This window comes from Sapajus apella, unplaced genomic scaffold (assembly GCF_009761245.1).
Source record: "Sapajus apella isolate SASKATOON/1434 unplaced genomic scaffold, GSC_monkey_1.0 scaffold149, whole genome shotgun sequence".
In the NCBI taxonomy this organism is placed as follows: Eukaryota; Metazoa; Chordata; class Mammalia; order Primates; family Cebidae; genus Sapajus; species Sapajus apella.
In genome coordinates this window covers 1,469,375-1,490,453 of record NW_022437089.1, presented here as the reverse complement: position 1 = coordinate 1,490,453, position 21,079 = coordinate 1,469,375, and the positions used below count along the sequence as shown (strand labels likewise).

General features: G+C 39.5%; 2 protein-coding genes across 5 annotated transcripts in view; both read left to right on the top strand.

Moving 5' to 3' along the window:
• Positions 1 to 2,208, top strand: part of F8 (coagulation factor VIII) — a 191,283-nt gene extending 189,075 nt beyond the window's left edge. For 3 of the 4 annotated variants that reach the window (XM_032265300.1, XM_032265301.1, XM_032265299.1), the window contains one exon: positions 675 to 1,345. In XM_032265300.1, coding sequence (XP_032121191.1) covers positions 675 to 830 — 156 coding nt within the window. In that variant the 3' untranslated portion in view covers positions 831 to 1,345. Of the gene's footprint in view, positions 1 to 674 lie in introns of all 4 variants that reach the window. The other variant, XM_032265302.1, reaches the window with a different exon arrangement.
• Positions 2,209 to 8,137: 5,929 nt separating this feature from the next.
• Positions 8,138 to 9,395, top strand: SMIM9 (small integral membrane protein 9). Its single transcript, XM_032265331.1, has 2 exons — positions 8,138 to 8,367; positions 9,262 to 9,395. The coding sequence occupies exons 1-2, from the start codon at positions 8,229 to 8,231 to the stop codon at positions 9,393 to 9,395; spliced, it is 273 nt and encodes a 90-aa protein (XP_032121222.1). The 5' UTR covers positions 8,138 to 8,228.
• Positions 9,396 to 21,079: the final 11,684 nt, after the last annotated feature.

Below are 21,079 nucleotides of genomic sequence, written 5' to 3'. Positions count from 1 at the left end.
ATGTGTATGGTATATTTGCCATGCTATATACATTATACTATATATTCTAGTTGCCTTGAATGACACGTTTTGAACATTCAGATCTTCATTTTTCCAAACATCCACCCAGTTATAGGTGGCCTTTGCTCCGAAGTCCTGGAGTAGCCAGATGCCTTGAGTCTTAGACTGTCTTCCCACTTCTTTCTTCCTTCTGCACCCTGTCCTGCCAAGGTTGCCCAGCCGCACTAAATTATATGCGTTACTGTGTTGCATTCATTATTATTCTAAAGTTGTCACCAACATGTGTGAAACCAGCTCATCTAACTAATAATGATAGCTACCATTTTCTGAGCTCTATGTACTCTTCTTGCCACCACAAATGCATTGACGAGAGAGTCTGTTGGCCAAAGCCTGACTCTTACCTCCAGGTAGTCCAACACAGGTGCTCCGTGTGACTCAGGACAAAGCACTTAATGTCACTGAGGTTGGGGAAGTGGGTGAGAACATTCTAGATATAAGGCCTAGTTAGAGTGAAGGCCTCCAAAGTAGGGTGCTCTTAATTCTAGATGTCCCTGATCCGTGGGACAGAATCATCTAGTCCTCTCCCAGGGTTTAATCCTGGACTCCTGGAAACAACTAGAAGTGAGAAAAGCGTCCTGTCAGACAGCCAATAAATGCTATCTTTCCTCTTTCAGATTTTTCAGGGAAATCAAGACTCCTTCACACCTGTGGTGAACTCGCTAGACCCACCATTACTGACACGATACCTTCGAATTCACCCCCAGAGTTGGGTGCACCAGATTGCCCTGAGGATGGAGGTTCTGGGCTGCGAGGCACAGGAGCTCTACTGAGAGTGGCCTCCCTGGCTTGCCTTCTACCTTTCTGCTGATCTTTAGGTTACTTCCTGCCCTCACATTGTCCATGCAGACACTGCCTTGAAGCCTCTCGAATTAACTATCATTAATCCTACATTTCCTTGATAGGGGGTGGGGAGGGTGCATCCAATTTAACTTAACTCTTACCTATTTTCTGCAGCTGCTCCCAGCTTGGTCCTTCCTTCCAATGTAACTAGGCAAAAAGAAGTGGAGAAACCTGCATGGAAAGCATTCTTCTCTGACAACTTTGGTTTCTCATAGTCACCACTTGCTCTGTTGTAGAAAAACTATATGATGAAAGTTGGAAGAAGATATTCATTATGTAAGCATTTCAGATTAAGCTTCATACATTTAAAATAAAACTCTCAGTTGTTTATTTTACTAGTCAAGCATGGAACAAAACATGTTGCAGGATAAGATCAATACAGTCTTGAAGTCAAAAGGCAAATCATTTGGACAATCTGGAAAATGGAGTTAATACAACTACTGCATTAAAGTCTGTTTTTGCTTCCTTACACATAGATAGAATTATGTTAGTCAGCTTGAGGCATTGTGAAGGCCACATTACTATCTCCAAAACTAGCATTCTTAAACTGAGAATCATTGATGGGGTTCAAGAATCCCTAAGTCCCCTGAAATTATATAAGACATTCTGTGTAAATGCAAATATGCATTTTTTCTGATGAGTGTCCATAGATTTAATCTCAGAAAGATGTAAAGCCATTTGGTCTTAATTCTGACCAATAAAAAATAGGTCAGGAAGATGGAATCGTTGAAAGCTTTGAAATGAAATAACAATGTCTTCTTCAAATTTGTGATGGCCAACAAAAAAATGATAATGATAATAGGCTTCTAAAACACATATATTTAATATTTATGTGTAAATTGAGGAAAATACATGGTTGTCTGAGATAGGAGATACAAACTTTATAATTCTAATAATGCACTCAGCTTACTCTCTCCCTCTCCTAATTTCCTGATGAAAACAACAAAAATGTAACAGGGTAAATTTTATACCATGATTGAAAATTAGAGTGCCACTTACATAGTTGAAATATCAAGGAGGTCAGAAGAAAATTGAACTGCTGAAAACAGAAAAAACAGTCCAGTCTGCCATATCACCACACAATAGGATCCCCCATCTTGCTCTACACCCCCATAAGATTGCTCCTTCCATCTGCCTGACCCCTTCACTATGACCACATAACATCCCCTGATAGTAAAGGGGGCTGGAGGCAAGGATAAGTTATAGAGCAGCTGGAGGAAGCATCTGAAGATTGCAGCCCAGGGCAATTTGGAAACAGGAGATTCTAGTATGAAAGAAAAATGGATGCCAATCTGAGAAAAGGCAAAAGAATGGCTGCTTTTTTCTATGCTGGAGTATTTTCTAATAATCCTACTTGACCCTGGTCTGACCTCTTTGGGGACTATAACATAGCTCTCACAGTATGGTCACCATCCACAAATGATGAAGGTGCAAATGGTTTATAGCTCTGTAAAGTTCTTAAAGGTTAGAGGTTAATTTACAGAAATGAATAAGTTGTTTTGTTTTATAGCCTGGTAGAGGAGTTAACCCCACAGGTGATATTGTTTTATTTCCTGTGAAAGATTAACCACTCTTATGATTAATTTGATAATCTTGTTTTGGCATTCTTTTCCCATTGACTATATACATCTCTATTTCTCAAATTCTCTTTTTATCTTTTATCTTCCTGATGGTTTCTTCAGTAATGAGCTAAATAAAACATTTACACATACAAACGAATGCTTTTGAGAATTGTGTTTTTACGCTGGAAATAAAAATGTGAGCACTGATATTTTTAAAACAAATAGGGGCACTGAATAGCAAGGTGGACACTCTAGAACACCAAATTAGTGAGTTAGAAAACCAGATTAAGTTGAACTCTGAGTAAAGAACAATATATAATTCATGAGAGGCTGAATACAATAAATCAGAAATGGAGCCTCAATCTAGGAGAACAGCTGATATACAGAGAGAGAGACTGAGAGAGAAATGGGAATTTCTGTTCCATAGGTACAAACTTTCAGTTATGCTTCTGGGCACGGTGGCTCACGCCTGTAATCCCAGCACTTTGGGAGGCTAAGGCAGGCGGATCGTCTGAGGTAAGGAGTTTGAGATTAGCCTAGCCAATATAGTGAAATCTTGTCTCTGCTAAAAATACAAAAAATAGCTGGGCATGGTGGCACATGCCTGTAGTCCCAGCTACTTGGGAGGCTGAGGCACAAGAATCACTTGAACCCAGGAGGCAGATGGACATTGCAGTAAGCCGAGATCATGCCACTGCACTCCATCAGCCTGGGCAACAGAGTGAGACTCCATCCCAAAAAAAAACCAGTTTCAGTTATACAAGATGAATTAAGTTCTACAGATCCAATGTACAACATTGTGCCTATAGCTAAAGATACCACACTGGGCACTTAAAAATTTGTTAAGAGAGTAGATACCATGTTGTGTTCTTTACTACAATTTTACTGCAATGCAAAAATGCATTGTATGCAAATAGAATAGCAAAGAATGTATGCAATGCCCATGAGCATAACATTCTAGTGGACCCACAACGCACTGGAGTTCAGTGAGATTCAAAGGGAGAAGAATGTTAACAAAGTCAGTGGGGAGGGGAAAATGAGCATGATGAAATAGGTGGTCCCATCAAACTTCCCTTACAAAACACAAGTTCAAAGATAAAATTTTAAAAAAATAAAAAAAAATAAAAGAATTTCAATACAGTGACATCAAAGCAAACAAAACATTAGGGCCCCTCAGGGTGTGGGGCCCTGTACACCTGCATAGATCAAACTCCCAGGAAGCCAATCCTGAGTCACAGGCAAGCTGGTACTTTTGGTCATCCTACTAATAGTCATGTGAGTGCATCATCTTGGAAGTGGATCCCACAGTATAGTCAAGCTCTCAGACGACTGCAGCCCCAGCAGATATGTGACTCCAATCTCATCAGAGACCCAAGCTAACCACTGAGCTAAGCCACTCCAAAATTCCTAACCTACAAATAATATAATATAAAATGTTTCTTTCACAGCTGCTAAGTTGGAGGTAATTTTTCATGCAGCAAAACGTAACTTATATGGCAGCCATATTCTTTTTACAATGGAAAAGTCAGACAGGCTCATCTGCAGCTTATTGACATTGTCACTATTTTGTGGGATTACCTTGTTGGCACAGGACAGTGACCAAGTTTGCAGATCCTCCAGCTCCTGCTGGACCTTTTAGCTTCTGCAAATCCTAGAAAAGGTGTGTGTTTAGCTCTTTGAGGAAGCACATGACCTTCTCATGCACGTCATGCCAGTATCAAAGTTAGAAGCTTGGAGATGATATGAGACCAATGTAGGTTTTAGTCCATCTCATGGGCTCTTCTCCCTTCAGGCTTCCAGTGTATACTTGCTTTCTCCACTTCACTTCACCTTTCCCTCCACATATGAGGGTTTGGAGGAATTTGGCTCAAGGGCCAGGGCCAGTGTTTTTCAGTGTTTTGGGTCACAACCTGGATACCTTTATCAGCACCTGGGAGTGTTCAAGGTCCCAATTTTCATTCAGGCCTGCTGGAGAAAACTCTGCTGGCTGGGTCACAGAATGGTCAACCCACTCCATGATTTTCTATCGTGACCCAGCAAGAAACTGGGAGAGATTGGATGACTCTACAGAAACCTTCATTTTGTATATTTTGTGGTGGCTCTGTTTTCTGATAGAACCCTAATTTTTTTCTAGGGGAGGGATAGCAGGGGCTGAGGGGATTGGGATGGGATAACACTAGGAGAAATACCTAATGTAGATGACAGGGGAATGGATACAGCAAACCACCATGGGATGTGTATCACTATGTAACAATCCTGCACGATCTGCACATGTACTCCAGAACTTAAAGTAAAATTTTAAAAAAATTTTTATTTTATTTTTTGTATAGACAGGATCCTGCTATGCTGCTTAGGCTTGATTTGCATTTTTATAACTTCAAGTTCTGGGATACATGTGCAGAGCATGCAGTTTTTTGTTTTGGTTTGGTTTTTTTGTGGGGAGGGACGGAGTTTCGCTCTTCTTACCCAGGCTGGAGTGCAATGGCGCGATCTCGGCTCACGGCAACCTCCGCCTCCTGGGTTCAGGCAATTCTCCTGCCTCAGCCTCCTGAGTAGCTGGGATTACAGGCACACACCACCATGCCCAGCTAATTTTTTGCATTTTTAGTAGAGACGGGGTTTCGCCGTGTTGACCAGGATGGTCTCGATCTCTTGACCTCATGATCCACCCGCCTCGGCCTCCCAAAGTGCTGGGATTACAGGCTTGAGCCACCGCGCCCGGCGAGCATGCAGTTTTGTTACGTAGGTATACATGTGACATGGTGGTTTGCTGCACCCATCAACCCATCATCTAGGTTTTAAGCCCTGCATGCATTAGGTTTTTGTCCTAATGCTCTCCCTCCCCTTGCCCCCCACCCCCTGACAGGCACCAGTGTTTGATGTTCCCTCCCTGTGTCCATGTGTTCTCACTGGGATAACTATTTTTTTAAGACAGGGTTTTACTGTGTCACCCAGGTGACACACATCCCATGGTGGTTTGCTATATCCATTCCCCTGTCATCTACACTGCACCCAGGCTGGAGTGCAGTGGCACGATCATAGCTCACTGTAGCCTCAGTCTCTCAGGCTCAAGCAATGCTACTGCCTCAGCCTCCTGAGTAGCTGGGACTACAGGCATGCACCACCACGCTCAGCTAATTTTTAAATTTTTTGTAGAGACAGGGTCTTACTATGTTGCTCAGGCTGGTCTCAAACTCCTGGGTTCAAGCTATGCTCCTGCCTCGGCCTCCCAAAGTGTTGGGATGACAGCCATTGTGCCCAGTCAGAACTATTTATTTTAAATTAGTTTGTAAGAGTTATTTGTACGTTAACAATCTTAATTGAATGTTTGTTGTATATGCTGTGAAATTACTTAATTTGTCATTAATCTTTTATCTTTTTTAAACAATGTTTTGCTATATGAAAGCTTTACTTTTTGTTATGAATTTATCAGCATTTTCATTTATGGCTCTAGGTATTATGACATGCTTAAAGTAGCTTTTTCTGCACCAAGGTCATACAAATATCCATTCATGGATTATCATAAAATATGATAGAAAATCATACTATCATATTTTATGATAGAAAATCCCATATTTTATATATGATTTTATTTTGTTTTGTCCTTGATCCATCTAGAATTTATATTTTGCATAGCATGGCAAAGGGCTCACACCCAACATCATATTAAATAGTCTCCTTTTCCCCACTGATATAAAATGCCACATTTACCATCTACTAAAGTTCCATATATATGTTATTATAAGGTATAGTTAGATACTATGTAGTGAATAAAATATCTTAGAATTATTCAAGCCTAAGAGGATATACCTACTGTAAGGATGGGTTTTGGTATCAACACAGATGTTTATACATAGACAGAAAATTATGTCTGTGTGCTTAGCTGTCAAATAAGGAGATTAGGGGAGAGTTAAATGGAATCAATGATGTCATAAGGAGTGTTGGAATTCTAATTCAGAGATATAAGGAGAAGACTGACCAGCTTCTTCTGAAGACTTCTGCCCTCTAAAGACTAAGGTCTAATTCCATTGGCTTCTTTGAATTCTTTGGTGCTAAGTGCATTTTCAGGTAAGTGGTTTGCCACTGGACATGGGTCTCTATCAAACAGTAGGTAAGTGTATCAGTTGTTATAAATGTCTTAAGTAATAGGAGTGCAAATTATAATGACTCAAATAAGAGTATATTTTTCTCATATCATGTAGTCCAGAGGTAAGCAGACACAGGTGTTAGTTTAGTGTCTTGAAATTGTCGGGGCAACTTCAGGCAACATGTCTTAAACAATATTCAAAGCAGCATGAAGGGAAAATGGTAGCCTTCCCAAAATAGACCCATCAGATTTCCCTTATGTTTCATTATCCGGAGACATGTTACATAGCCATACTTAACTTCAAGGATGGGTAAGAAAGGGAGGATTCAGCTTTTTCAGCTTATCTACTTGGGTGGATAATGAAAACAGGTGGGAACAATATCTGCCAAAAGTCGCCATTCATTCAAAAAATATTTGAGTACCTGGATACCCTATGTGCTAGGCACAGTTTAGCAGAGAACAAAACAGACAAAAATCCCTGCACTCATAGAGCTTACATTATATCCAGGAGATACGTATAATAAAACAATGTAAAATATATTCTACTAGGCTCTGATAAGGTTTTGGAGAAAAATCAAGTAGGTAAGACAATTAGGAAGTTCGTAGGAGGGTGGTACAATTTTAACAATGGGATCTAAGGAAAATCCTCATTGAGAAGGTGATATCTGAGTACCTGAAGGAGGTGAGGGATTAAATTCTGAGAATACCCGGGGGAAAAGCAATCTCTGGAAAGGGAAAAGGAAGCAAAAAAGCCCCAAGGTAGGAACATGCTTAGCTTGTTCAAGATAAAATGAGGCTAAGTTGGAGACTGGCAGGATGTGCAGTCAGAAGTAACTAGGACATAATCTGACCTTCAACTTACCAAGATCTCTATGGCCACTCACTGGAGAAGAGGCTTAAGGGAGGTAAGGTTGGAAGCAAAAAGACAGAAACGATGGTGGGTACCAGTGGAGGTGGTGTGAAGTTGCAGGATTCTGGACACATTTTGTAAGTAAGGGTGACTAGACTTTTCTGATGGATAAAGTATATGAGAGAAAAAGAAGAGTCATTACTATATATATAAATTTAAACAAGTATTTACTTCTTAAAGCAATATAAAAGTTTGTTAAGTGAATATATAAAATATGGAGTTAAAAATATACAGATATATAGAAATGTATTACATTTGGTCTCTAAAGTAGTCTAATTCATAGAAACAAAAAGTAGATTGGTGGTTACCAGGGGCTGGAGGGGACGGGGAAATTGAGGAGCAGTTGAGAGTTTCAGTTTTGCAAGATGACAACGTTCTAGGTTGCCCAACAATGTGAATATATGGTTTTTTGGCCTGAACAAGTGAAAGAGTTTCCACTAATTGGGTTGGAGAAGATTGAAAAAGGATCAGGTGTAGGAGGGAATGTCAGGCATCTGACCTGATAGAGCATAGTAAGGTTTGGTTTTGTTTTCTCGGAGGGGATACATTTTGCTTTGGAAACTAGCCATGTTCAGGAGTCACCTGTGTAAGTCATTCAACTATCCTTATGTTCGTGATGGGGAGAAGCTTTTCGGAATATGAACTAAACCATCATTGTCTAACTTTTCAGACAAAGTTTCTGTGGAAAGAGCTACGGAAAAAGAAATCTCTCCTTGGTAAACTGAGCTAGATTTACCAGCTCTTCAGCTGCAGCTGAAGGCGGGAGTCCATGGAACCCCAGAAGCTGCTGATAATTGGATTTCTGCTGTGCTCTCTAACTTGCCTCTTGTTGGAGAGAGTAGCTTCTCCTTCGCCTTTGTCTGCCTTGGGAATACAACAAAAACCAGGAGGGAAACGACGCTCAGGGGGTGTGTTTGCTGTTAGGATGAATGTTCCTTTCTTCATAGGACGTGAGGTTTATGTTGCAGGTCAGGAATAATGGATTTCATGTTTAAAAAGAATATTCATAGAAAAACAAACTATTCTGGTTTGGTTAAATTTAGTTCAACAAGCATTAACCTACCTACTATGTACCAAGCCTTTCTGAACTACATGGATTAGAAGTTGAACAGCCTCTGTTATGAAGGCAGGCAAAGCCATAGATGCCAATCTTCTATGGAATATGATCAATGCTCCCAGGGGACAAGGGGATAATTTAAATTGTTTTCGGGGAGGGGTCAGGAAAGAGTTGACAAAGGAGGTGAAATTGAAAATAAACCTGATGGTCCACTGATCCACAATCTAGGTTCCAACATGCACACACTTTCGTTTTTTCCTTAGGGTTTACTTCCTCCCCCACTTGCTAATGAAAAGACCCAACATCCCCAGCGTCACATTGATCAGCACGCTCCCCCCAGAGGTCCTTCTTGCAGTTGCCCTGGCCCCTTCTTTCTCTTCCTGGGATGCTGCGTCCCCTCAGCCTCCTGCCGGACTCCCAGATGTACTCTAGGCAACAGCACTTTAATAAAGACTTGTTATCAATTCATGCTTCTCTTTCAAAAAGTACCCAATATACTCAAAACAACCGTTAAGATTCTGAAACAACAATTATTATTCCTATTTGACTTACAATGAGGCAAAAATTGTACCCAACTCAGGATACTTTCAAAACAAAACGTATGCCCTTTGAACATCTTAGAGGCAGCACAGCAAAATAGTTTAGAATATGGGCTCTGGGCAACTATTTGAACTCGTTTGGATTCAAACCCAGCCCCATTATTTACTTGACCTCTCCTCAGTGAATGTCTATGCCCCTTCTGCAGGTAATCAGAGGTCCTGGCTGAACAACTTCAGGGATTACTTATGGGATCTTATCAAGAGTGCCTTACCTCCAGCAGCCATTGTTGCTTTTTTTCTCACCTCAGCATTAATGGGGATCCTCTGCTGCTTCACGTAAGTTTCTGTGGGAAGAAGAGAGGGGAGAAGAGAGGGAACATGAATGGAGCATGCATATCTGTAATTAAGGGAAAGCTTTGAGAAATTCAATTCTGGGAGGAAAATTGTGAAAGGTCATGCAACCCCCTTTTAAAATGTCTCCCACTTGCCCCATTTGTTACCAATGACTGACAGGTCACATTTAATGACCAGTGTTTACAACTGGTCATTTCTTTTATTAACTTTATTAACTGCTAATTTTTCTTCCCTGTGGCTCAAGAACTACACACAAAAATATATATAATTAGCTGTGCTCTTGATTTCCTGAAAATTTACCATAATGTTTATCTACATAAATTATATGAAGCCAAAGAGAATCCTGAGGAAAACAAAATAGTTAAACTAAATTTTCTTAATTCAGTCAGTATTTACCAACAAATGACTACTTGCCTGTCTCTGTGCTGGTTGCTAGAAAGACAGAAAGAAGACAATTAAAAATTAAAAATTGGTAGGTCAGTGCTAGTGTGGGAGAGAAAGTCCAAGTGGGAGACCTATGAAAGTGATCAACAAATGTATTAAAAGAGATGATATCAGGAAACAGTTGGCCAGTTTGCAAGACAAAATAGAATAAAGAACAGAAATGGGAGGTCCTGCAGGGTTCAGAAATCTAATAAAAGTGGCTGGGTAAAGATCAGATTAAGGGTGTGGCATCACCTATGGCTCCTGTAACCTCAAAATGATCACAGGATCAAGAACTTTGTCTAGGAAGCAACCTTGGATGTGGTTACTGGCACATGGAACTGACTGGAGGCAAATTGAAGTAGCCAAGCTTTTGAGAGAAGCGTATTGCCAGAGAAACCATAAGCCAGAACTAAATGAGCCATTAGTTGTAAATAATAGTTAGGCCTCCAACCTTCCATGAAAAAGAAGGACACCAGCTTTGAGGGTCCCAACATTTGCTTCAGATGCAGCCATAGAGAATAATGGATCCAAAGAGCCTCCCAGAGAGTGGACCGTGGACTACAGAGCTACCCTTCAAAATCAGGATTTGGGCCTAATCGACACCGCTGTGTGTCTCTCATTCTTCCTCTTTCCAATGGGAATGTTTCCTGTTTCATCATTGTTCTGGGGTGTGGAGATCAGGAATAGATAGGTCATTTTAGTTCATAGGTCACTTAACCAACCAGAGCCACCCCCAGAATTGAGAGAACTAAGCATCACCCAGATACTCCAGACTTCGAGCTGGACACTGAGATGAATGGGATTTAGTCCTGAGGAAAGGGTTTGCCCCAAGTCAGGTGTTCTTAAAGTAGACAGGGAGACAGGAATTTGGCATTCAGAGTATTATTAATGATCAACGCCAGTGGAAAATAGGGGGTGGAAGGGAGAAATAAAACTGCCTTGCAGGCCCAACAAAGCCTCAGTCGGCCCCATCAGAGTTGTCCTACATTGGCCTGAAATGGCTCGACCTCTCTAAACCCACCTCAATCATTCACTAGATGTGGGCTGCCCCAGAAAGTACGTGGAAGCTCTCTGCAGCTGAGGCCGACTCTGAATGAACTAACAGATAGAGGCTCTCTGCTGACAACACTCTCGGCATCTAGAGAAATAAGGCCTTTCTCAAGGGGAAATCTGGGTGAAATATTTCCACATGCATGACAGGGTGGCTCTGTTCTATATGTGAAAGGAAAAGTGAAACAGATGCTCGGTGATCAGAAAGACAGAGACTGTAACAGAGACTGGCTATATGTTCACCAATCCTGTTCCTTCTTCTCAAGCACAGAGTAACATTATATTCCCAACCTTCCTTTCAACTAGGCTGGGACCACAGTACCGAGACAAAAGTATGTGTGACATTTCCAGGCCTAGCCAAAAAATGTCTTGCACAAATGTCCATGCTGCCTCTCTCTTGCACATATGCATGGCTTCAACTGAAGGACTCTTAAGATGGTGAAGCCACATGATGGAAGGAGCTGGGATCTCCTCATGGAGGAGATCTTAACCTACATCAGAATGAAGCATGAGTGAAGGATCAATTTTATTTTGTGCTACTAAGATCTGAGGATTGTTTGTTATAGCAGCTGAATATTACCCTGACTAGTATACCTTCCAACCAACCAAGGAAGCTGGAACTCAAATCAAGATATGTCTGGTTCCACATCTTTGAAGTCATTGTTACTCAAACTGTGGTCAGCAGGTCAGCTACATCAAAAGCATCTGACGGCCGGGCGTGGTGGCTCATGCCTGTAATCCCAGCACTTTGGGAGGCCGACGTGGGCGGATCATGAGGTCAGGAGATGGAGACCATACTGGCCATGGTGAAACCCCACCTCTACTAAAATACGAAAGATTAGCTGGGTGTGGTAGCATGCGCCTGTGGTCCCAGCTACTCATGAGGCCGAAGCAGGGGAATCGCTTGAACCTGGGAGACGGAGGTTGCAGTGAGCCAAGATCATGCCACTGCACTGTAGCCTGGTGACAGAGCAAGGCTCCATCTCAAAAAAAATAAAAATCTGCCTTTGGTTAGCCATGCACATTCAGAGGGACTTCTGTGAAGAGAAAGCGAGTAACATGCCAACAAAATAATTCCTTCTTCTTTGAAGTACATGGCTTAACCTGAAGAGAATGACCAATAAGCCCTTGCTGGGAACAAGCAAGCTAACTAGTGAAAGAAACATTTCTGGACCCAACTGGGCACCAAGTAGAAGCCTAACAGATAAATTTGAATGAATACACATACAGGCAAGCCATATTTTCAAGACAAGAAGGTAAAGTCTGAAACTTCTTTATGCTCAGACCTACAGCTGCTGCTCTCAATGGGCTGGAAAGAAGTAAAGGCTACAAGAGCTCACACATACCTCAGTGTCATGAAGATAATTTGTTAGTCTCAAGTATACCCTGGTGTCTTGTGCAAATCTCCTGTAAATAACTGGTCCAATGAGTGTATCTCATTCAACAGGAACCAGCACCAGATATATACAGAGTTGTTGTATGGAAAAGACAAGAAACACATAAGGAAAAAATAGCAGATGAGGAATGCTCACTAGAAAAATATGTTAGAGCAGATAAAAACCGTGTAACATATCACCTCATTTCGGTGATAGTTCTACTTTTTGTCTTTTATGTTTTTCTTGGGATTTTCCATCTAATTTTTATCTTTTGTTTTGGTATATCTTATCTGCCCTATTGAAATGGGTGGATGCAGGAGACATCTACCATGTAACATACCTCTAACATGTTGCCATAAATTCAAAACACTTGATAAAAAATCATATCTATAAAATAATAGCTAAGGTCGGGCATGGTGGCACATGCCTGTGATCCCAGCAGCTTGAAAGGCTGAGGTGAGAGGATTGCTTAAGGCCAGGAGTTTGAGACCAGCCTGGGCAACATAGCGAGACCTCATCTCTACAATAATGATAATAATAATATAATGAAAGCTATATGCAGAAATACAACAGGGCAGATAAGATATACCAAAACAAAAGAAGGACACATCAAGTACCAGGAAAAATTGGGACTTGGTACTGAGTACATAGTAGACTCTCAGTAATACTTGCTGATTTTTAATTAAGGGCATTTCACAGTGAGGATTGCAAACAGCGTCTCTGCGCATCATTCTTCCTCCTCCATACTCGCCTGTATATACCACTAGCTGCAGCTGTAATGAAGGTTTAAGCTAGCTGCTTATTACCCGAGGCACATGGAAGCTTGGCTAAGCTCCCAGCATTCCAGAAGCAAAGGTGGCAATCAGGAGGACTGACATGCTCTAACAAGTCCACAAAAATATGTGTACAAGGAATTTTTAGTATGGTTTACAATAGTGAAAAAATGAAAACTTAAATGTCCATCAGTCTGGGGCTGGCTAAAGAAAGCACTGCACATTCATACAATGAGTACTAAGGATAATTACGCAGAAACACATTCATGAAATATCATTGAGTGGAAAAAGCATATTATAACACAAGATATATAGTCTAATTTCTTATTAAAAACTAATTGTATGGGGGGAAGCCTCTAAGAACCTAACCGAAGTATTAGACACTGGTTATCTCCTTGTGGTAGTGAATAGGTTGTTTTATTATTATTGGTGGTGCTGTTGTTAACTGTTTTTTTCTCATCTAATTGCACTTTCTGATCTTTCTACAATGAACTGTATTGTTTGATCAGTTCATTTTTTAAAAGATACTTTAAAAACGAAAGAAGAAAAACTACCTGACCATACTTCTACCACTACCTCCAAGCCCCACTGTACTGGAAACACATACTTGTTATGCTTTTTCCAAATCATCTAAGTATTTTGTTTGTATGGAATTATTTGATTCATATTCAGAGAAAAAGTGGTCTAAAATCCAATCTTTAAAAGGGTGACATAATTACATAGTAACTCTGTGCAGACCAGGAGAGCATTCACCATTTTATCTTCCTTTCCCAGCATTCTTGTAGTTGACCCAGTCCAGTGAAGAACTAGAAGATTCAGTAGGGCAAGTGTGGTCTCTCCTGTTGGACTCCAAAAGAGTGGGGCATTTGCTGTCTGCTTAAAATGAGGAAGTATCTTCAGTTAAAATTAAATTGTCTTCCAACTTAAATTATCTTTGCCTTCATTTTCTCCTTCAAAAGTTGCAATTTAAAAATGCAAATAGCCTTATTACTATTTTGGTTATAAAATTATTATATATTCATTGCAAAAAAATTGAGAAATACAGAGAGAAGAAGAGTACTCATAATTCTAGCACCTACAAATAAACACCATTAACATCTTGATGTACCTCCCTTCAATGTTTTTTCTATGTATGTATTACCAGTTTTCCAAATTCTGTTCTGTGAACCAACACTTCTGTTTTAATAAAAGTCACGAAACAGTGAGGGCTCTATGGTCAGTTATGTTTGGGAAATGCTGGATTAAACAAATTTAAATTTCTTTGCTCCAGGACTTCCAGGAACTTTTAACAGGCTAATATTAACCTCCACAAGAGAATATAATATATAGTATTTCCCAAACTAATTTAAACATGAGATTTTTTTAAATGTAGTGGATATGACATGAGTCATTTAACCACCTCCCCATATAATAATTATTTAAGGTGTTTCTATTTATTCAGTATTATAAATGTAATATAGGTAATATTATTAAAAATTATTGGCTGGGTGCAGTGGCTCACGCCTGTAATCCAAGCACTTCGGGAGGCCAAGGTGGGTGGATCACCTGAGGTCAGGAGTTTGAGAGCAGCCTGGCCAACATGGTAAAACCTTGTCTTGACTAAAAATGCAAAAATTAGCCGGCTGTGGTGGTGTGCCCCTGTGATCCCAGCTACCCAGGAGGCTGAGGTGGGAGAATTGCTTGAACCCGGGAGGCAGAGGCTGTAGTGAGCCGAGATCGCACCACTGCACTCCAGCCTGGGTGGCAGAGCAAGAGCCTGGGAACTGCATTGAGCAAACCTGCCTCCCATTCTATTCCTAAATAAGATAGCTATAAAGATTTGGGGAAAAAAAAAGCTACATACCTCACAATTTGCCCACAAGGAAATTCCTCTACTCACATGATATGATTGTTTCTTCTGCCCTATTGTTCCACTAAGCCAGACTAAGGCATAATTGACTATTCCTGTAAATTGTATATTCAGTGAAAGGCTAATCAGAAACTCAAAAGAATGCAACCATTTTTCTCTTCTCTACCTATGACCTGGAAGCTCCCTCCTCTATTTAGTTGTCCCAGAAACCAGTGTTCATCTTACATATATTGATTGATGTCTCATGTCTCCCTAAAATGTATAAAACCAAGCTGTGCCCTAACCACCTTTGGACATGTCATAAGGACCTTCTGAGACTGTGTCATGGGTGTGTCCTTAACCTTGGCAAAATAAATTCTCGAAACTGACTGAGACCTATCTCAAATATTTAGGGTTTACAACCCCTTTATCATTATATAAAGACATTCTTTATCTCTTGTGACAGATTTCAACTGAAAGTCATAAATATAGCCACCCCTGCTCTCTTTGGGTTACCATTTGCATGGAATATGGTGAGAACAGATCTTAACTGTTCTTTTCACAAAAATATAGTAACTATGTGAGGTGATGCATGTGTTAACTAACTTCATCATGATGATCATTTCACAATATACATACATGTCAATCATCACAATGTGTACTTTAAATATATAAAAGTTTGTCAATTACACCTCAATAAAATTGGAGGGGAAAACTTTTTTTTAAAAGACTAGGAGTGGTGAGTTGTTAGGTGGAGGACCTGACAGAAGCTTAAGGTACTGCTGCCAGTTGGGAGCTACTGAGAGCATTGCTCAAACCAAAATATGATGGGCTGCATTAGAGACCAACAGGGAGAAAGACTGGTGAACAAGAGATATCCCTGTGGACACCAGTTGGTGCCAGGTCACATTTACAAGCTGATATGGGGGAACCAATTTCCCCATAGTATGTGAGCCACGCTCCCTTTGTCTCACATATCCAGATGTTAGAAAAAGACTATCATTCTTAACAGAGACTACCTGCAAAGACTGTTCATGAATTTACAGTAAACTTTAAATCAGATTGATATTTACTTACATTCTTTTTCACTAACTAACAGGTAGGAACTTAGGAGGGAAGTCAATAAGTTATCATAAAACAGAAGAGTTGTACTTTCTGTGAACACCTGAGTTTTGGTGTTACAGGCATTTGGAACCCTGCTACTCACACAGCAATTTGTTGAGTAACTTTACACATAGTTTATAGTTTTTATACTCTTGTCCAAGTTGTTCCTTACTACAAATTACTGAATGTGGAATTGCTGGGTTATAGACTATGACCATATTAAGGTTTTTATATTGTTCCACACAATGTTTGTACCAATTTACATTCCAGGCTCAGAGCCCTCCTTCCTCTGTCCCTAATATTATTTCCTTGGTTTTCTTTACACTTTTTGCTAATTATGTTTGGCAATATATTATTTAATTTTGCCTGTATTTTAAAAAGTTCTTGAACTGTCCCTCTGCTTCGTGCTCCAGAATTCTGAAATTTATTTTTGAAATATACATACAGGAAAGAATGCAGATCATAAGTACATAGCTCAAAGAATTACCACAAAGATAATAAATTCCTCCTCCCCTCCCACTCCATGTCACCAGCCCCTCCTAACCCCCAAAGCAACCCTTATCCTGTCAGCTAACACATAACGTTTCCCGTTTTTAGATTTTATAAAAACTAAGCTATACAGATGTATTCTGTTATTTCCTCCTTCACTTATGTAATGTTTTGAGATTCTTCCATGTCAATGCTTGTAGTTGCACTCATTGTGCATAATGTCCCACAGTATGAAGATAACTCTCTCATTTAGACTATCAACTGCAGAAGGATATTTGTATTGCCTCTGCGTTTTTTTTTTCTATTCTAAGTAAAGGTTCCATATATATGCTTGCACATGTCTCACAGTACACATGCTCAAGTTTCTGTGGGAAATATACCCTGTGATTGAATAGCTGGGTCAAAGGGTAAGCAAATGTTCCATTTTATGTATCCTACAGCAGTATGTGAATGTTGCCATTATCTCATATCCTTGATAACATGCAATGCCATCAGGCTTTTAATTGTTTGTCAATCTGGTGAATGAGAAATTATGTCCCATTGTTTTCTTAATTTATATTTCCCTGATAACTGATGAGATTGAAGACTTTTTTTCCTTTTTTTTCTTTCTGTTTTTGTTTTTTTTTTTTAAAGACAGGGTTTCAGCATGTTGGCCAGGCTGGTCTTGAACTTCTGACCTCAGGTGATCCACCTGCTTCGGCTTCCCAAAGTGCTGAGACTGCAGGCATGAGCCACCGCGCCCAGCCGATTGAAGACGTTTTTCTATGTGTTTATAGAACACTTGTCTTTATCGTCTACGAAAATTCTGTTAATGGATTTTTGCCCATTTTTCTAATTAGTAGTTTAGCTTATTCTTCATTGATCAATAGGAATTCTTTATATACCTTATATACTAATGTTTTGTAGTCTACCTATGTGGAAAATGCTTTCTTCCAGTTTAAGGATTGTATTTTCACTCTCCATGTAATGTATTTTGTTGAATGAATGCACTTATTTTAATATCGTCAAAGTTGGCAATCATTTTCCTCTGTTAGTATTTTTAGCATCTGTTTGTTTAAGAAATCTTTTTCTACCCCAAAGTCCCAAAGGAATTATCCTATATTGTTTTCCAAAAGTTTTGGAAGACAAAACTTTTATATTGCCTTTTATATTTAACTCTCTTTTTTTTTTTTTTTTTTTTCTTTCGAGACGGAGTATTGCTCTGTTGCCCAGGCTGGAGTGCAGTGGTGCAATCTCGGCTCACTGCAACTTCTGCCTCCCGGGTTTAAGCAATTTTCCTGCCTCAGCCTCCTCAGTAGCTGGGATTACAGGTGTGCACCACCACGCCCAGCTAATTTTTGTATTTTTAGTAGAGCGAGTTTTCACCACATTGGTCAGGCTTGTCTCCAACTCCTGACCTCGTGATCCGCCCACCTCAGCCTGTCAAAGTGCTGCACTTACAGGCATGAGCCACCGCACACAGCCAGATATATTTAACTCCTTCAGCTACTTGGAATTGATTTTTTGTATGGTGTGAGGTAGAGTACAATATCATTTCTTTATATATATTGTGAAAAGTTATAACTTTCCACTCATGAGCTTCGAACTGAACTGCTGTACCTAAAGGCAGTTCTAGGAACTGAGAAAAGCAGATAGTTGCAATAAATTCCAAGAAGCAATAAATTCCAAGGAGCAATAAATTCCAAGGAGCAAAACCAGATTTTGAACAATGACCACCTTGAACTGGAGCTGGCTGACCATAAAAAGGCATGAGAATGTTGACAAAGACAAGCTGTATGACCACCCAGCCTCTGAGGCACCACATGAAAATTCAGCAAGAAGGCACCATCTATGAAAAACAGGCCCTCCGCAGACAGAAAATCTGCTGGCATCTTAATCTTGCACTTCCAGCCTCTAGAACTGTGAGCAATAAATGTCTGTTGTTTATAAGTTATCCAGTTTGTGGTATTTTGTTATGGCAGCCCAAATACACTAAGACCAATTAGATAGTACTGATGGTTGCACAACTCTGTGAATATACAAAAAAACACTGAATTGTTCACTCTAAGAATCTTTAAATGGATGAATTTCACAGTATGCAACTGTTATCTCAATTTTTTAAAAAAGTACTTGTTTCATAAAATTGTCATAGACTAAATGAAAGTATGTGAAATACACAGTAACTATATTCAATGAACACTTAAAAAAAAAAAGCTAGTAGTCTAATTCTTGACTACTGTAATAGAATTCTAAGTGCACATCCTTGCCCCAGCCTCATGGTAGGCAGAGAATACTTTCTCACTCCTTGACTGTGCACTTAGTCATGTGACTTCCTTTGGTCATGACTACATCCAAGAATGTGTTAATGTATTTTAACAGCATTTGTAGCTGTTTTCAGCAACACAGTCATCCAGGTACCTGGTCTGCCATGGTGCCAGAAATTGCCTTTTTTTTTTTTCTTTTTTGCATTACTTAAACCTGTATTTCGAACTACCAGTGTGGTTGAATAACTTGCCATATCTTTTTCTTATACTTTTATTTATATTCCTATTTCTCATTTTTTATATTGCTTGTTTATAAATCTATTCTGTTGGTACTTTATATTATTTATTTTAAAGAGTTATTGAAAAAATATTTTTAGTTTTCTATTTCAAAATTTTTGGAGCAGAGGTGGTTTTTTAGGTTACGTGGATAAGTTATTCAGCGGTGATTGCTGAGATTTTGGTGCCCCCGTCACCTCAGCAGTGTACACTGTACCCAATGTGTAGTCTTTTGTCCCTCATCCCCCTCCCACCCTTTCTCCAGAGTCCCCAAAGTCCATTGTATAATTCTTATGCCTTTTATCCTCATAGCTTAGCTCCCACTTATAAGTGAGAACATATGATATTTGGTTTTCCATTTCTGAGTTACTTCACTAATGGTCTCCCAACTCCATCTGTGAGTTGCCATTATTTTGTTCCATTTTATGGCTGAGTAGTATTCCATGGTGTATATATATACCACATTTTCTTTATCCACTTGTTGGTTGATGGGCATTTAGACTGCTTCCATATCTTTGCAGTTGTGAATTGTGCTGCTATAAACGTGTGTGTAAGTGTCTTTGTCATATAATGACTTCTTTTCCTCTGGGTAGATACCTAGCAGTGGTATCAAATGGTAGTCTACTTCTAGTTCTTTAAGGAATCTGAGTACTGTTTTCCACAGTGGTTGTACTAATTTACATTCCCACCAGCAGTGTAAAAGTGTTCTCTTTTCACCACATTCACACCAATATCTATTCTTTTTTATTTTTTTATTATGGCCATTCTTGTAGGAGTAAGGTGGTATCTCATTGTGGTTTTAATTGCATTTCCATCATAATTAGTGACGTTGAGCAGTTTTTCATATGTTTATTAGCCGCTTGTATATTTTCTTTTGAGAATTGTCTATTCATGTCCTTTGCCCACTTTTTGATGGGATTATTTTTTTCCTTGCCAATTTGTTTGAGTTCCTTGTAAATTCTGGACATCAGTCCTTTGTCATCAAATGTATAGTTTGCAAATATTTTCTCTCATTCTGTTGGTTGCCTGTTTACTCTGCTGATTGTTTCTTTTGCTGTGCAGAGGCTTTTCAGTTTAATCAATCAGGTCCCATCTATTTATTTTTGTTGCATTTCCTTTTGGGTTCTTGGTCATGAACTCTTTGCCTAAGCCAATGTCTAGAAGAGTTTTACCAATGTCATCTCCTAGAATTTTTATGGTTTCAGGTGTTAGATTTGAATCTTAGATCCATCTGGAGTTGATTTTTGTACAAACTGAGGGATGAGGGTCCAGTTTCAATTGTCTACATGTAGCTTGCCAATGATCTCAGTACCATTTGTTGAACAGGGTATACTTTCCCCATTTGTATTTGGCTTCATTTCTGGGCCCACTATTTTGTTCCATTGGTCTACATGCCGATTTTTATACCAGTACCATGCTGTTTTGGTAACTATAGCCTTGCAGTATAGTTTGAAGTCAGGTAATGTGACCTTATCTAATTGTGCTATTTCAGACTTTTTGATGTAGGCATTTAATGCTGTGAACCTTCCTCTTAGCACCTTTTTTTTTTTTTTTTTTTTGCTGTATCCCAGAGGTTTTGATAGGTTCTGTCACTATTGTCATTCAGCTCAAAGAAATTTTTAATTTCCATCTTGATTTCATTGTTGACCCAAAGATCATTCAAGAACAGATTATTTAATGTCCATGTATTTGTATAGCAAAAGTCCTATTCTGAGGATCTGTTTTCTAAAGCCACCCCATTTCTGATACTTGTTTTCTTAGCCTATGTTCACTAAAAAACAAAGCCTGGAGCAAAACATGTGTGCTAAAGCTTTAGTGAAGGGCACAATCAAGGATGGAAATAAAATATACTTTGGTGTGCTACTGAATTCACCAGTGTTACTCAAGAAAACACAGCTTGTTTCACAGTCTTCTTGAATGCTTCTAGACAAGTTGTATAGAATCACAGCATCTTGAAATGGTTGAGGAAAGGAGCTGATCTTTCTACAGGTGTTTGTCTTATTTCTGTCAATGGTCAAAGTTCACCCTATTGGGTGTTTGTTAGTTTCCTCACACCTCTGAGTTGTGTTACCTGGGTCATGGTACTCAGTAAGAAGACCAGATCC